Below are 17384 nucleotides of genomic sequence, written 5' to 3' on the forward strand. Positions count from 1 at the left end.
TATTTTGGGGATCAGCCCAAAACTTCTTGTACAAGGCAAAATGAATTTTTTTTTGCTTGTTTGGTTTTTTTAATGTAAGGTTACTTTTAAATCAAAGTGTCACTTCCAAACAGAGTCAACGTTTCATTTAGAAGATGTCAGAGTGAAAAATATTGTCATTTCCTAAATGAAGCACTTAGTTTTGAAACTGTTATAATGAAATATTTAGACTTTTTTTCAAAATATCTCTTCCTATCATTTGGTAGAAACTGTTTGCCAAATTCATCCTGATTTCACAAATAACATGGGTCTCTCCAGAATCGTATATTCAGAAAATTTACTATTCACTGAACCCCCCTCCCTTCTCTCACACACACACACACACACACACACACACACACACACACACACACACACACACACACACACACACACACACACACTTTTCCTTTAATACTGCTGTTTTCAGAGGTGGAGGGTAGATCTTTGTTTACATGCAGAAAAATACCCTTAGCAAAGTGACTGTATAAAGTTGGACAAGTAGAAATGCTGTATTGTATTTCAAAGAACTGAATTTGTAATATGAGAATCCTTTTAAATAAATTATGATCCACTGCCTATTGTATAGATAATTCTTGATAGTTATATGGTGTTTTCCATTTGAAAAGCACTGTACAAATGGTCTCGTGATACAGGTAAGTATCATCTCCATTGTACATAAGAGTACACTGAGGCAGAGAGAGCCAAATTTGCAAATATCATTATATATTATTTTTCCCATTATGAGAAGCCATGTACTTTGTTATTTATACCTGTGAATAGTGGATTGCACCCACAAATAAGGTACTTGAACATCTAAGCTGCATACATTGTCCCGTCTTTAAAAATGGAGGCCCACTTAAGGCTAAATGAAAATTTGGGCACAAAGGTCAAGTGAATGTGTCAAAACCTTATAGTATGGACTAGCAGATGTTTCCAATAGAACAGGGGTTGTTACTCTATGGCCCACACGCTGAATTCAGCCCACAGAGCCATTGGATCTGGCCTTCGGAGCTGGGGGGCTTCAGCAACAGTGACTTTACCTGTACTATAGTCAGGGGGGAGAAGGTGGCAGCAGACAGATCTTAGGGCCAGCTTATCTTGGACCTAAGCTGGGTCATTTTGGCCAGCCACCAAACAGTGTTGCTGACTGCCGTCCTAGGGCATGCTTTTCTGTTCCATTCAGTAATCCTTTTAGCCATATTGTTTTGTGTTCATGATACTTATTTTGAATTATTTTTCAAATATCTTATACGTGAGAAACAACAGCTGTATGTGCTTTTTAATTTTTTTGGTTAAACTACAAAAAACTACCTATGAACTCTTATGTGCTGTTTGTATGATAGATTTTGACCTCGTAATTGGGTTCTTCTTCATGTGAAATGACTTTTCTATGTTTAACTGAATGTTCATGTTGACTTTATACAGGATAATCATGGAAATGACATACATTTTGGTATTTTCTTCATGGGAATTTTCATAAGAAATAGAATTGGAAGGCCAATCACATACAGGTAAACACATTTCTGTATTTTAAAATGAATCCCATTTCATATACTTTGGTGTATTTTTCCCCCTCTTACAAAAGTAACTAGTTCTGTGCATAAGGAGTACTCGGTGAATAATAATTTTCAGGACTGGCTCATTGTCCATAAGAGTCAATGTGTTTAAGGATAGCCTGGGTTGTCTGTGAAATTTGATGGACAGAGACAAAGCCATATACTTTTAAGGCTTCAGTGGCTCTCTTTCATTTGCTTTGCAGTAGAAGTTTGCTTAAGTGGTTTTCTTATATCGCAGAGTGTATTTTGGGACTGATGGAGGGCCGCTGGATGCTCATTACAGAGGAAAATTTGATCATTTTACTCAAGTATAATGATATGAGTAAAGGGGGGCTCATTTAAGCTTATAATTTTGAAAATCTTGGCCACTGCCTTTTATTTGTGTGAACTGAACTGTTCATATTTGAAGGTTGTCTAGCAGGAACTAGATTGGAGTGAACTCCTTTTACATTGTCCATTGAACAGGCCTAGATGGTTAAAAAAAAAAAAAAAAGGATATCTGAGATCAGAATATTTCATAGTTAGCTCATTATAGATTGTTTGTAAGCAGTGCTATTGGTTTGTGAGAATTTGCAGAGATCTTATAATGAAACAGATATTTTAAATAAGCCTGACTATAGATTGCATCTGAAGCCTCCTTTACACCTCAGTGCTTTCTTATTTCTTTCCCCTCCATTTAAGGGCTTATTTTATCTTTTTTTTTCCTAGCACTGTCAAGAATCTGATCCTGGTCCTGTCGGGGGGTCCTGTGTTGTATTTTTGATGTGTAGTTACCTGAAAAAATCAAAGTATATTTATTTTAAATGGTACGAGTCTCAAGATCTCTTCAACTTTTCAGTTCCAGAAGTGTAACATTTCGTGGGAGGAGGGAGAGGAATGGTGTAGGTGTCCTCTGAGAACTGTAGCGTCCTTGTTTTGTTCTGTTTGCAGCAAGCATTCCAGTGCATGTCATGACAGGATGTATCAAGTGCATTTTTTCAAAAGAGCAAATCGTTTCCATCTCACCAGATTGCATGTTACAGACACAAATGGTGCAATCAGCTAGTTTTTAAAAAGATCAAATTTTTCTTCTTGGGCAGTGTGAATACCTAAAGGGGAAAAGTTAAAATTGGAAAATTAAAAGACAGATGTGAACTTGGTATCTATAGCTTAAAAACACTGCATTAAAAACTGTCAGGTAAGACTCAGCAGAAGACTGGCTATTCTTTCAGTCTAGGGAAATTGCAAACAAGACTTTTGGTAAGGGAGAGAAAGTGAGAGAACTCTGTTTCCTTTCCAGCTAGGTAGTCAAACTATAATTAAATTGTGATCAAATGGAATTCAACTTAGAATTGAGCATTCATATATTTCCAAAAATGTCCTTTACTATAACCCTTCAAATGTCCATTATTTGAGAAGAAATATTGTACCTAAAATCTGGAGTGGCTTTTATCCTTTAATCATGGAATCTGATTGCTTGGTTTGGTTTGGTTTGGTTTGGATTTTTTTTCCTGACTGCTTCTTCATCAAAGCAGCTTGTGAACTTTCCCAACATAAAATAAGACTGCACATTAACTATGATATTCTTAACCTGTCTGTGAAATGTTTGAATGTATGCATTGGCAAACTCAGCAACATTTTTTCTCTTGCAGGTGGAATGATATTGGGAATATAGCACATAACAAGTCTACAATTGTTCTGGAGTTGATCAACAAAGAAGAAAACGTGCTCTTTCATACAGTAAGAAAAAGACGAAATAGTATCAGTAGGAGAGCTTTTTACCACTGCAGAAAGAATGAACTTGAAATCACATTGTTTGAAGAGGGCTGTCTCCTCACTCACCTGTATTGGGAGAGTAGTGAATGCAAATTCAGCCTCATCTGCTCACCCTCTAACACATTCACTTCACCCATATTCAGAAGGTGACATCAATCAGATTTTACCTTTAGGTCTATCTAATAGCTTCCAGACTGCCTAAACTGTGTTTTGTTGGGAAAGCACAGTTGAACATTGCATTGCCTTGTGAATAAGATGTGTTCCCACACCACACGTCATGCTGGCAGAGCTGCCGCACTCTAAACATCAATAGTCTGCTTGCACACTGTAGAGCTCTGGGAGAGGTGGTGCAATGCTGATCTGCACCTCTCTGAGACCCTGTGTCTCCACATAGCTCCCTCCTCTCCTGCAAACCTCCCCTCTGTCCCCCCTCCTCCCACATTCCTCCAGCACAGGCCAGTATGTAAATTGCTTAACATAGCTCTTATATTGTTGCTTTTTCACTCTGACTTAGTAATGAAGTAGCAGCATGTTGACATCATTCACTCAAATCACTCACTCCACTTTATACACTGCTCTATGCTATCCTTTCTCAGTATCTAATGAAGTGAACTTGAGTTCACAAAAGCATGTGCTCTCTATATATCTTATTTAGTTAGTCTATAAGGTACATATCCACCCTGCCTTCAGCATGTAGGCATGCCTGGGTAACTCCAGTGGCTCACTCTGGAAGGCAATACATGTGTTCTTGACAGCTGACTTTGTGTGCAACATCCCTCATCAGACATTCTTGCTATTGCATTTTTAAAGCATTTTCTTTATTGCTGAAACCATTTTGTTGTAATAGTAGCAAACTGAATAATTAGGTGGCTTCTCCAATTTTTCTTGTGTTTCAAAGGATGACATTGAAAATGCCAAATATATTTCACGGCTGTTTGCTGCAAGACATAAGTTTTACAAACAGAATAAAATCTGCACAGAGTGAGTACTCATGCTAAACAATTTTCTGTTTTGATACACTGCATTAAAAGTGCTCTGATTTTTGGCTTGTCTGTCTTTTAAGTTTTTCCAGTTTATACCTTCCTCTTTCTTTTTTAAATCAAATATATGAAAAAAAATCACTCCTGTGTAGTCTGAAGCCTGTGCATCACTAAGTCTAACTTGAGTCCTATTTTGTGTACTTACTGATGTAAAGGTCTTGAGTTAGCCCTCACTCCTAAGGGTGAATTTCATCCTAAATGAGAGGAATGCATGAAGTATTAGTTGAGACGTAGGGATAAAGACTAGTTTATAAGCTGCAAATATTGCCTTGCTACAGTGGAGAGCTGTGCATTTAGGCTGCTTACAGATGTGAAAAAAAACCAAGCAAACCAGCACTTTAAGATCAATGCACCCCTGCACCAAGCACAGTGCCTGTCCAGAAGAGGCATTGCATTAGTTTAGTTTGGCCCAGTTCACCCAACGTCTGTACAGATCACACACTTCAGCAGGGATTTTTGGTACTTTTATCTAATAGCTGACTGAATTAGCTTCAGACAAAAGCACCAAAAAGCCCCATTGAAGCGCATGATCTGTACAGACAGTGGGGAGCTGCGTCCAACTAACACGCTTCCTTTTCTGGTAAAGCGCTGTTTTGCTTCTTTTTTTTCCTACGTCTGTCAGCTGCCTTAGCATTTCAGCCATTTTCAGAATAGGCAGGGCTGTGTAGCAGAGACGGGGAGAGAGAATTCCTGTAAAACATCCAACACATTGATTAGTTAACTGTAAATCTGTGAAGAAGCCCCCATCCTATCACCGCTCCACTTCCACAGTTGGACATCCCATCTGTTCTAGTGGGCATTGCCATCTGTTGGAAAACGAGGCCAAAATAATTGAAGGCAGGATTGAAGTGTATATGGCTGATGTAAAATATTATAAACTTACTTTATTGAGCTGCAAGAGGGGTGGTAGAGGAGAGCTCTATATGTTAACGGTGTCTCTTTCCCCTTCTTCTCTTTCCCCCGCACCACAAAGAAAATCATGCAGCTGATCAGATTGCAAATATTGAATCTGGGGGAGAGATGAATGTCCAAAAGATACATTTCTCAGCAGGATGCATGTTGCCCTATCACAGCCTAGTACTGTGGATTTATTTTTGTCACGAAGAGCAAGAGCAAGTTCAAAGGGAATCTTCTGGTTTTCTCCCCTGAAAAAACATGCTGTGATGGCTAAAAGGTCAAAAAACTACTGGCCTAGAGCAGACCCTGAGGAGGAGAACATTTCTGCTTTGAAACTGTATACCAGGGTCACCAAAAGGGATGCTCCTGTTACAGTAAAGGCTGTTTAATTTCAGACCACATAAGCAATTTCTTTTGATCATAGGGGTTTCTTGTTTGTATTTTAATTTTTGATCTCTCAATGTTGAGCCTTAGGTACTCAAATGCCGTGAGTCTGATATTGACAGAGACATTGCATGCAGCGCTCTAAAAATATTTGTATTGTTCTGCCCTCAGGGGAAATGGAGCCTCTGAGGGAAATAAACAGAGTCAAAATCTATTTACCAAGTAAATGGGTCTTGTCCATGTAGGAGTCTCCTCTGTTACCAGCATCTGCACTGGGGTTAGCAGCCTATTCCTGCATGTGTTTTCTGACTGAATAATTTTCCCAACCTTTGTGTGAAAAGGACTCTGTTGTTGTTTGTATCTCCTCTGTGTGCATTTCCTCTAATTGCACAAAACATCATTCACCAGATCAGAAACTGTAAGAGGAGCAATTCCACCTTTCCTCTCTAAACGTAAGCACGACTATTTCTGCTTCTTCTGTGTTTTCTTTTTCCCTCTCTTTTCTTTATTCCCACTGCATCTGCCTATTCCTGACGTTGTACCTGGCTCTGCTAGCAGTATCCAGTTAGCTGCTCCTTTCCTTCCTGATCTGTGTGCATTGCCTTTTAGTGATTGTTTTTCTGTTCACCAGTCATCTTGAGATTGTGCCGGTGTGATATGTTCCGTTTTTATCCCTCAAGACACTTGATGTTTTTCACATTTGATTTTTATTCTTAAGCCAGAGTTTATTTTCTTTCCGTTGTTTCCAAGTTGGCCGAATAGGATAATAGACAGCATGTGTATTTTTGTACTTCTAGAAGGATCTGAATGATCTCAGTCTATTTCATTTTTTTTTACATCGGTAATGAATGATATTTTACCACATCTTAGTCTCTTGTTTTCCCTACCCAGTCTTGAATCAGAATGTAAACTTTGTGCTAAGCTCAGTTCCTGAAACGTCTCTCTCCACTTCTCCCCACAGACAATCAAGTTCTCCTCCTCCCATCAGACGGCGGCCCACCTGGAGTAGGTCATCCTTGGTATGTACTGTGGTGGGATATTAAATAAATATGCTCATATCACTGCTACCGGGATGGGGCGTTTTCTAAACATCAAGTAAAAACATCAGCTGACTAAGCAACTGCATACTTGCAATTTGTTCCTAGCATATCTGTCACTGTGTTTCAGCAGAATCTGTACTACTTATTCTGTTCCTTCAAAAAGGCATTTCTAGATCTTTGTATTTCCATGATATTAAAAGTTGTATCCTCTATTATTCTTTCCAAATTCTTCCTATAGCTACTATGTTCTGACAAGTAACTGTTATAAGCTATAGACCAGCCCCATTACCTCTCTGGAGGGGTTGAATATTCTTGTCAGCAGTCTTTCTTTCTGAAGTAACTTGCCCTCCAGAATATTTCTGCATGCCTTTTACAACAGTTGTGTGTCACACCAAATGACTATTTTGTCTCATACGGTAGCGTAGTAATAAATCAATAGATGTCCACTGGAAATGAAGCAGCACCTGGCGTGTGGGTGGCTGTAGTGTATTTCCATTGTGTTCCAGCAGAATTGTCAGTGACACTCACTCAGATGGACCCAGATCTTTGAGAGAGAGAGAGTGAGAAATATCCAAGAGGCCAGGACTTGCCTCATTCCTACTGAGGGGTTTATTGCTCTGCCTAACATCTCAAAAAAGCATGACTTTCAAATAACAGAAGTCTTTACCTGCTTGCAGACGAATTCCATAATAACGTGTGTGTTACAGTTTATTCCTGGTACCTCCTGATAATACAATACATTCCTTGCAGAAGGTGCCTCCTTTTTGGTAGAAATTTTAAATTTCTCTGATTCCAATCGCTTAGGTTCCTTCAGTTTTTGTCAGTCTAAGCCCTGCTATTCAGGCTGCTAGTAGAAGCAGCCACAGAAGAGCAATGCTATTCTGAGAGAGCGCTCTTCTCTTTTTTTTTTTTTTTTTTTTTTTAAATATCTTCAACTGTAATTGAGTCTGGCCGCTTTGCCTCGGTTCTTGCTTTACCTTTTCCCTTCCTTTCTGCATTCAAGGAAGTATATGTAACCAATCACAGTCCCTTTTACTTCTATTCCATTTCACCCATTTCCATAGAAAATGGAGTTGTAAGCCTCCTCCTTCCTTCTCCTGTAATAAACTGACATTGTGATACTTTCTGTGTGTACAGAGGTAAATTCTGTCCCTTTCTCCCTGGAAGCCATAGTCTTAGTGTTTCACTTTCCTTGACCCAGACCATGTAAGAGATGCATCATGTGGTTGCGTGTGCCTACTTGCAAAGCAAGGGCACCTTTCCTCTCTTAACATGTGCCCACATGCTTTCAAAACTTTTCAACCCAGTCACACAAGAAAAGAGAAAATAGCGGGTGTGATTACAGTGCTATCTTTTGTGTAAAGTGCCAGAATACAACAAACCTGTGGTAATGACAATCACTGCCAATGATTCCTACCATATCACAGATGGTCACTGCATTATTTTTCATTGATGGGTTGACTGCAGAAATTCTTCATTCCGGACGTGTTCACTTGTCTCCTAAACCATGGCGTGGCCTTCTTACCTTTACCTTCATTCTTTGCCTACTTTTTGTGGTTTTGTGCCTTTACCTGCTTTTGTCACGGTTTAGGTTCTAAACTAAACTCTTTGAAGGTGAAGAGTCTGAATAAAATATTGCAAAAGAAGGTTTGCAACATACCATTTTCAAAAGAGGCTTGAGCATTATTGAACCTGTGTTCCACTGACTTTAAATAAGAGCAAGGTTCCTTGGTGGCTTCTTTACTTTTGGGCTCCAGAATCACTTGGGTACTTTTGAAAATGTCATTTTTTTCTCTGTCTAACATAGATCAAAGCACCATTTTGTGGAAGAACGTAGAAAAATTCTTTTTGCGTTTCATCTGCAAAAACTGTGGCAGAGCTCCATTTTGCTGAGGTTATTCATGCTTCTCTTTCTTTTTTTTTAAATCTTTTTATTCCAGCCAAGACAGCACCCATTTATACTGCCTCCTATGCATGTCCAATGTGGAGAACACTACACTGAAACACACAATTCACAAGGTATCTAGAGCTTATGTGTTTCCTTCTAAGAATCTATAGCTGAGTGTGCAAGCTCATCAGATCTCGATTTCTTATGTCATCCCTATCAAATGATAGTTAGTCTTGAGAAGAAAAAATGCAGCTTCATAGTTAAGATTGCAGAAGGGTTAGGCTTAAAAGAGGAACTTTCAAATGTCTCCAAATTCTTGGATGGGTTTTTGAGATAAGGTGAATGTTGTCAAGTTTGCCAAGGAATTGCTAGTGTCATTAGTCAACAGCAATTCATAATTCATATGTTAGCATTAGTTATTTGAACTAATGCATGACTCATGCCTCAGCCATTGGTGCCTGAATTTAACATTTCAATCTTGTTAATACTTTTATGTCCAGATACAAAATAAATAAGAAGGAAGTGAGCTATGAGGAATGTAGCATGTGTGTGCTCTGATTCCCTGAGCTATGATATAGAATATGGTACCGCAGTCAAGGACCAAAAAGGTTGGAGATGTTTGTGTCTGTGCACTGCACCTAAGAAATATTATCCAAGGAAATTCTACAGTTGAAGCCTAAGGCTTAGAAAATTAGGGAAGGGCAAGAGACGGAGGTAACTTCTCAGAAAATATCATGTGCCCTTGAAGAAAATGTACTGATTAGGTCATTATGACTGATCATCATGTTCAAGTCGCATCTTCCACTAACATGCTTCTGCTAACATATGCCTCCATTGTTGTTATTGACTAGTGCCTCGAGCTGGAGCTTTAGAAGAGGCAAATGTTATTTCCACACTCTCCCTTCCACACTCCCACTCTGCCAGAAAAATTGACTGAAAGGTTTTATCAGGTCACTTTGACTAGAGCTGGGGATAGAGCCCAGATTTGTAATAAGATTAACTCAGAACTCATTTTTTAACCACACAAACTTTAAAATGAATTTGCCCAACTATGTTTATCTGCATACCATGAGAGAGACAAATGAAGTGCTCTAGTCTGCCTTAATCGTCAGTAGTAAATACATGATGAAATTTCAATGTTCTGACTGTCAAGAACTACTTTTTAAAGATGGAGATGGCTAAGTTTAGGAAAGAAATTATATTACACATTACACACTTTATATTACACACTTTACAACAATAGCAGAGGGCTGGAGTCAGTGCCCCAAGAAGTAATTTCCATTCCCAGTGTCCTATGAAGCAGAGGCTGTAGAAAAAAATTAACTGAGATTTTGAAGAATGGGGTCCTGTCCTGATTTTAATCACAGACTACTTGTGTGATGTTGAATAAGTCATCTTAAAACAGATTTTTAGAAAAGACCATTTTTCTGAGTTCTGTGGACATTTTGGAAGGAGGATTGGCTTGTCTCAACTGTAACTCAAGACCTGACTCTTATTCCTGCCTCTGCTATAAACTCTTTGTCAGACCTAGGCTTAATCTTTCCATTTCTCCAGCTCAAAGTTCCAATTTCTAGGCTATTTTGATTTCCCAGGGGCATCACTGGCCCAGTATGACTTGCTTAAAATCCCAGAGGCAATGCAACTACTTTTGATGTTGAGTAACATGCTGTCACCCCACAGGAACCTCACCATCACCACCTGCCTGAGTAGAAAAGGACAGTGACTTGCCATGAGACAAAAGGGAATATATGGAACAAGGGTGGCCAACTTGAGGCGTATACACCCCAAATGGCATGGGAAGCCTCTGCATGTGGCCTGCAGGAGCTTGGGGAGGGGACAGGCAGCATAGTGGCAGATAGGGCAGGGAGCAGAAAGCAGAGCAGCAAATTGGACAGGGCAGGGGACTGGAGAGGCACTTGGTGAGGGTGTAGGACTAATTTGTGGCACGCCTGCCAAAAAGGTTGGCCCCCACTGACTTAGAAAGACTGTTGGCCTGAGGATTACTGCTGTATCTCTAGAGAGCAAATGTAAATTCTGCTGAACTGCAGCATGAGTGGGTGGTGTAGGAAGTGTCCTACAACCTTGTCCTCTACTTCTAGAACTCCACTCAAAACTTAGGTGTAATTTGGATCCAGGAGTAGGTTCATCAGTTTATAGCAATGGGGCTCAATATCATCATTCCCCAAATTCTGGGAGAATTTGGATCTGTAGGATTTTTTTGGTCCTATTTTTGTGACTTGGGGACTAAGACCAAATGTTCTTTGCATCTGTAAACAAAACCTCCTCTTAATCTTTGGGTCAGATTGTACCGGTTCTGGCAGTTTAATATTGGAAAGATTTTGAGGATCATGGCATTGACTGTGTCCTTGTTTATTAAATTGTCCTTGCCTCTTTCTCCTCTGCACACAGACAGCATTTTCCATGGGAATGAAGAAACATTCTACTGTAGATCTCAGACCAGCTTGGATAGGTGTCCAATGGACTTCAGCTACTTAAATGGTAATGGGCCCAATGGCAGTGTATGCAGTGCCCACAGCATGAACTCCCTCAACCATTCACAGAACTTTGTTCAGGCTTCTCCAATGTCCTCCAATCTCAGCATCCCAGGAAGTGACATCATGAGACCAGACTATATTCCCAGTCACAGACATAGTGCAATCATAGTGCCTTCCTACAGGCCAACTCCAGACTATGAAACGGTCATGAGGCAGATGAAGAGAGGGGTTATTCACATGGACAGCCAAAGTCAATCTCTGAGGAACCTCAATATTGGAAACACTCATGCTTACAACCAATCAGAAGACCTGGTGTACAGTCAACCTGAGATTCGGGAAAGACATCCCTATACAGTTACTTATGGACCCCAGGCTGGTTATAACAAACCTGTTGCCCCCTCTGACCAAATGAACCCTAACACTGTGCAGAATAAGACAGCAGCCAGTGCCATATCCCATACAGTTAGCACGCCAGAGTTGGCAAACATGCAGCTGCAGAGCAATCAGAGTTATAACACTGCTCATATGTTAAAAAACCATCTGTACAGGCCTCCACCTCCATATCCACGTCCACGTCCTGCCACTAGCACACCTGACCTAGCAAGCCACCGCCACAAGTACGTCAGTGGCAGTAGCCCTGATTTGGTTACTCGGAAGGTCCAGCTTTCCGTGAAGACATTCCAAGAGGATAGTTTGCCAGTTGTTCATCAGTCTCTCCAGGAGGTCAGTGAGCCCCTCATGGCAGTCAAACATCCTGCAGCTGTCAACAAGCGCCATAGTTTGGAGGTCATCAGCAATATGGTGCGTGGAATAGAAGCCATGGCATTAAAGACTTTGAATGCCCCTCTACCACGTAGAAACACCTTGCGAGAGCAGGTGCAGCCAGAAGAGTCAGTGCAGATGGGACACGAGGTTCAGCAACTCCCTCACTACCATCATAAAAAAACCTTCTCAGATGCCACAATGTTGATACACAGTAGTGAAAGTGAAGAGGAAGAAGAAGCGGCAGAATCTGTCTCTCAGATAGCAGCACTCCATGAACAGTTGCAAGCTGCCTTGGCTAGAATACCAAATAAACCTCCTCCAGAGTATCCTGGGCCAAGGAAAAGCGTTAGCAATGGAGCCCTTAGACCAGACCAAGTAAATATTTCTGCAGCAGTAGCCAGGGCAAGGGCTATGAGACCAGGACCTTCTAAAGCCATTAGTGTATCTCGGACTGATCAAATGACAATAAATGGGTCTCCCCTGGGACCCTCTATCTCAGAACCCGACCTCACAAGTGTAAAGGAAAGGGTCAAGAAAGAACCAGTGAAGGAAAGACCTGTGTCTGAAATGTTTTCTATTGAGGACAGCATTATAGAAAGAGAGATGATGATGAGGGTAAGTACCTTCCTCTAATGCAGAGGCTTTGAACTAAATAATGGATTATTTTCCCTACCAAATTAGATAACAGAAGCCTGTCAGACCTACAAACAACAAGGAATGTAAAGCAGATTCATGCAGACAAAAAAGTTGATGGTAATTGGATGTACTTAAAATTAAGAATAACTAACTTTAAAATGAAGCCTTGTTTGTGCAGTCATTCAGCAGTTTTTGACATTTTGAAGAATAGTGAACATGAACTTATTTAAATGATGCAGGTGGGGAATTCTGATTCAGTAGCCTTTTTACACCAGCTTTGAAGGGATATAAAGTCAAGTGTGTGTGATATGTAGTATAATGGAGAGTCTAACTCACAATGGTTAGACTTAACCGTTAATGTCTTAATGTTACTTTTTTCTACAGAATTGTGGCATGAACCTAGTCTACAACTGTACTTAACATGGCTGTGTAAATTTATGGCGACTAAATGTGGGTCATAGTAAAACTTGAATAGCTGATTTTCTAAATTAGGAACTTGATGCTAAAGGAGCAGCTTTACTAAGTTGAAGGGGTAGAAATGCTATGTTTTTTTACACATACGATATAGGTCTTGGAATCGTTAAACTCACATTTTTCTAAAACAACAGAGAGTACGTGCCTGCCTTCTGCTGCACACCACAGAAGTTTTCAGATAAATGTGACATCAAACAAGTCAGCGAATGAATTATGGCACATACCTGGCACGCCTAGTGTTTAAAGAGATTAAGCTGATATCAGTGCGGTGCTACACCTTGACTGGCTGTGACATATTATTTTCTTTCAACAGCTTAATTTAAGCACCCTGCATTACAGAGATGAGATGCATTTTTGCAGAGATTATATATTGAGGGTATTTCTTCTGCTCGTGTTAGAAATACATGTCTACTAATCTTTAATTTACTAAACAGACAAATAAAATGTCTGTTCTCTGAACCTAAATAATCAGCAGGGAAGGTTTGAAAATATAAAGAGATTTAGGTTCCAATGCTGCAGTGGCTTACATATGCGCTTAACTTTACAAACCGTGAATAGTCCTACTCAAGTCAAGGAAAGTTATTTGTGTATGTAATTCTTTTTTCAGGATCAGAGCCTTAGAACAGATGAAACTGAATCTCGTTTTATTAATGAAATGAGCAAGTGGTCCAGGGGATGTATAGACAGTTTTGACTAACTAATTTCTCACTAAGCCTAATATCAGCAAAACGAATGAGAAATTACTGAAGATCTATGTTTAGAATAAAATGCTGCTCTGTCTTCAAGGGTATTTTCAAACTTGTTTGGAAAGTTGCTATTTTGTTGCTGATGATTTTTGCATGTGAAGTTTTGGTAGCAAAACCAAGAGTATCTGTTCATCAACAGGTATAGGCCGTCTCTGATTCCTGCATTTGTATTAGCAGAACTCAAAGGAAACTCTCTTGTGTATTGAAAACCACCTCACTCTGAATCATGTTGTTCTTATTTTCCATCATAATCTTGCCATTGCCCCAAAACTCTATCTTGGAGGTTGCAATAACCCTGATCTAAGCCTTTGTGATAAGAAAGATGCTCCTGGTTGCAAAATATAATGTCACACACACACACTAGCGATAAGGCCTGTTCAGTGTAGAGTGTCCCAGAATACGTTGAGGAGATTGTAGGACAAGAGCTTAAATGGTTCAGAAGTGTTTGTCAAGGCAGAGAACTGCTGGGCTACTAGGTTTGTAAGTAGAAATGTAGTTTGAAAACCGCAGTTCTGAATAATTGTTCAGCATTAGATAAACTTTGTTCACCCTCTAAATGTATTATCTCCTGATACATTTTGTGGAGGAGAGAAGAAAGGAGGGGGATATTCTTTACCTAAGCTAAAATTATGTTCAGAATGGTTTTTAGCTTAAATCAGGAGTTGCGTAACATTTGAACCTCTTTCACTACAGATCTCAAAATTGTGCTAGCTAAAAATGAGCGAGTTTTCCATGCCTGAGGCCATAAGCGCAAGGTGGACTATTTTAATTTTGTGATATTGCATTTTGTTTCAGATATCAAATTTCTATGAAGCATTTGCCATAATACCAAAACAAAAAAACTGGGCAAAAATATGAGATCTTTAGCTTTCTATAAATGTAGTAAAATCCTGGCTTGCTGCTTTTCCAATTTCACCAGCAACATGATTTTCTTGTAATGCAGTCCTATTGTAGAACTCAATGGCAATGGAAAAGTTTACAACCTGATGCTTGCCAGAAACAAGCCATTCACTGTATCTCTGAAGGGAGTGGGGAGCCTAAACCAAATACAGCTGTTAACTGGACTTGATTTGTGCATGGTTTTCCCCTGAAATAAGGTAGAAAGATTGAATAGAGGGAATGGAGCAAAATATTTCCCCCCTCTTCACCCTTCTGAAGTAGTACAGTCTACCTCCTTGATGTCTCCACTCCCACTAACGTGAGGTTGCTGCTGAATGAAATTAGAGGTTTACCTCATTTGCCAAGCTTCATTTTAATGTTCAACATGAAAATGAAATAAAGCAAAATCTGTACCTGTATGACATTACTTTTCTTTTTGGAAGCCTTGCATGTTAGTGTCAAATGTAGACATTAAACACTGGACAGCCATCACCCACAGTAGTTAAACTCTCAGTATATCCCCTTCAAAGTATTCAGCAGACACCATAGCAAAGACTAATACTGCAGAGAAGCAAGCAGCCAGTATTTTTCAAGATGTCCGCTGCAGGAGTTTGAAGTTAATATCCTTTCTTTTAAAACCAGCTCCAGCATGGTCCAGGTATGTTGGCTAAGTTTTGGCATCACAATATGTGGTGGCCTGCCATGAGCTTCACATTAACAGAGAGATGCATGAGATTTCTTTTTGCAAGTCCTTTGATGGCAAGTAAACTATATTATACTTTTAGATTTTCTTTGACATGAATTAAAATCCTACACTCATGTAGGAGCAGGCCCTTGAGGAATAATAGGAAGAATAGAAGTTGTATTTAAATTGACTATGCTAATGGTGATCATCTGCATTCCTTGGCCAGAGAGTTGCAGATTTTGAAGATTAAAAAAACCCAAAAACGTTCCAGCATTTTACTGGCATTATAAATAATCACAGAGAGATGAAAACATGTCTTTTCTTGCCAAAAGAATCTAGAGAAGCAGAAGATGGCAGGCCTGGAGGCCCAGAAGAGGCCCCTGTTGTTGGCAGCGCTGAATGGACTCTCAGTTGCTAGAGTTCCAGTGCCTGAAGATAGCCAGGATGAAGTAGCCAAGGTGCCAATGGACGAGAGGGTAAGATTGAGTTTTGTGAAATATTGTTCGTTCCTTTTGTTTCCAGTGGTACACATTTCTGAATTTGGATTTAAAACTTGAATCTATTACTCATAGATCGACACATGTTAAAACATTTTGTGGAGGAGCCATTCATTGTCTTTGAGTGGACAGGACAAACACTAAGGTGTTTGATCACTGGTAGATCAAAAAGTTCTGAATGCTCTGAACAGCCGTGCAAGAGGCAAGGATTTTTTAGGGTGGTATCTTTTATTGGACCAGCTATGTAGTTGGGATAGAGTTAGACAAGCTTCGAATGCAAGATGTTCTTACATAGTTGATCCAAAAAAAGGATACCACCCTAAACAATCCTTGCCTTGCATAAGTTTTGGACCCTTACAACTACAACATCACTCTTACACTACCTAAACACCCATGGTACTGGAAGTTGGGAGTACTCAGCGCCTTACACAATCAAGCCTTAAAATTAATATTCTGCCTATCTTTTTTGCCAGGGATCTTTCCACATCAGTCACTGTTAGTTGTAAGAAAAAGTCCAGAATTGATGCATGAATTTGGATGGTCCTTAATCACTGCTCAAGAGTCAAAGAACTCTTTCTCTTAGTTCTCTGTGTAGGTGTATGCGGATATATGCATGTTACCTCAGGTTTTTTTTAAAAGAGCTGCTGCCACTGACATATATATTCCTGTTTTGTACATTGAACTTTATACCCAATGTCAGGTGTGTATGCAAATGAGAAAGCTTGTACCTTATTTGTATGTATATGAGGCTTTGCACGTGGACAGAAGTTGTATGTGTACAAATTTAAGCTGTATCTTGAAATGTAAGCCAAGCTGTATTATAATAGGGTAGGAGTGCTCAACATCTGGCCTGTGGACCAAATCTGGACCATGGTGGCATGTCATCCAATCCATGTGGCGCCCACAGGTCCAGAAATTTGGCAGTAAGGGAGTGATGGCAACGCTCCCCTGCTGCCAAAGTTCCTGACCTGTAGAGAGCCCTGGGCCCTGCCCTGCATGCCAGACAAATCACCTGATCCCAGCACTCAGAGCCAGGCAGACATGGTGCTGGGCCTCAGGGCCCAGTTCCACCACACAGGAACAATGCCAGGCACCAGGCCTGATTCCAGTGCACGGGGCCAGGAGCGCTTGGCACTGAGCCCCCAGGGCCCAATCCTGGTACATGGAGACAGGAAAGGCTGGTGCAAGGCCTCAAGGCCCAATCCCAGTGCACAAGAACAAGTTAGGGCAATGCTGGGCCCCAAGGGATCAATCTTTTTGCATGGGGCCAGGAGGGGCAGCGCTGGGCTCCAGATTCTGATGCCAGTACACTGGGCTTGATCCAGCTAGCTTTATCTTGCAGCAAAATCGATAGAAAAGTTAAAAAAAGATTAAAATTAAATTTAAAAAAATGTGCTGGAAACAAAATTCTTGGTTGGTTACCTCAATTGAATTAAATGAAGTTGTAGATCCTCTAGTGGCATAACATTGTATACTAAACCATATGATTTGAGCTACAATAGAGCATTTTAGATTCTTTACATTTCAGCAGTTTCGTCTACACAAGATGTTTACTGCGAAGCTGACTAGCTCCACAGTAATCCAGTAATCTATGTGTGCGCCCTTACTAGGGCACAGGAAACTAAT

The 17384-nt window shown here is 40.1% G+C and overlaps 1 protein-coding gene across 2 annotated transcripts in view; it reads left to right on the top strand.

The window, feature by feature from the left end:
* PTPN14 (protein tyrosine phosphatase non-receptor type 14) overlaps positions 1–17384 on the top strand; it is a 180265-nt gene that overhangs the window by 141620 nt on the left and 21261 nt on the right. For both annotated transcript variants that reach the window (XM_006275628.4, XM_059717869.1), the window contains exons 8-14: positions 1447–1532; positions 3209–3296; positions 4231–4313; positions 6615–6672; positions 8634–8712; positions 10991–12456; positions 15594–15737. In XM_006275628.4, the coding sequence (XP_006275690.1) occupies positions 1447–1532; positions 3209–3296; positions 4231–4313; positions 6615–6672; positions 8634–8712; positions 10991–12456; positions 15594–15737 (2004 nt within the window). The remainder of the gene's footprint in view (positions 1–1446; positions 1533–3208; positions 3297–4230; positions 4314–6614; positions 6673–8633; positions 8713–10990; positions 12457–15593; positions 15738–17384) is intronic.

Source organism: Alligator mississippiensis, chromosome 1 (genome assembly GCF_030867095.1).
Source record: "Alligator mississippiensis isolate rAllMis1 chromosome 1, rAllMis1, whole genome shotgun sequence".
Classification (NCBI taxonomy): Eukaryota; Metazoa; Chordata; order Crocodylia; family Alligatoridae; genus Alligator; species Alligator mississippiensis.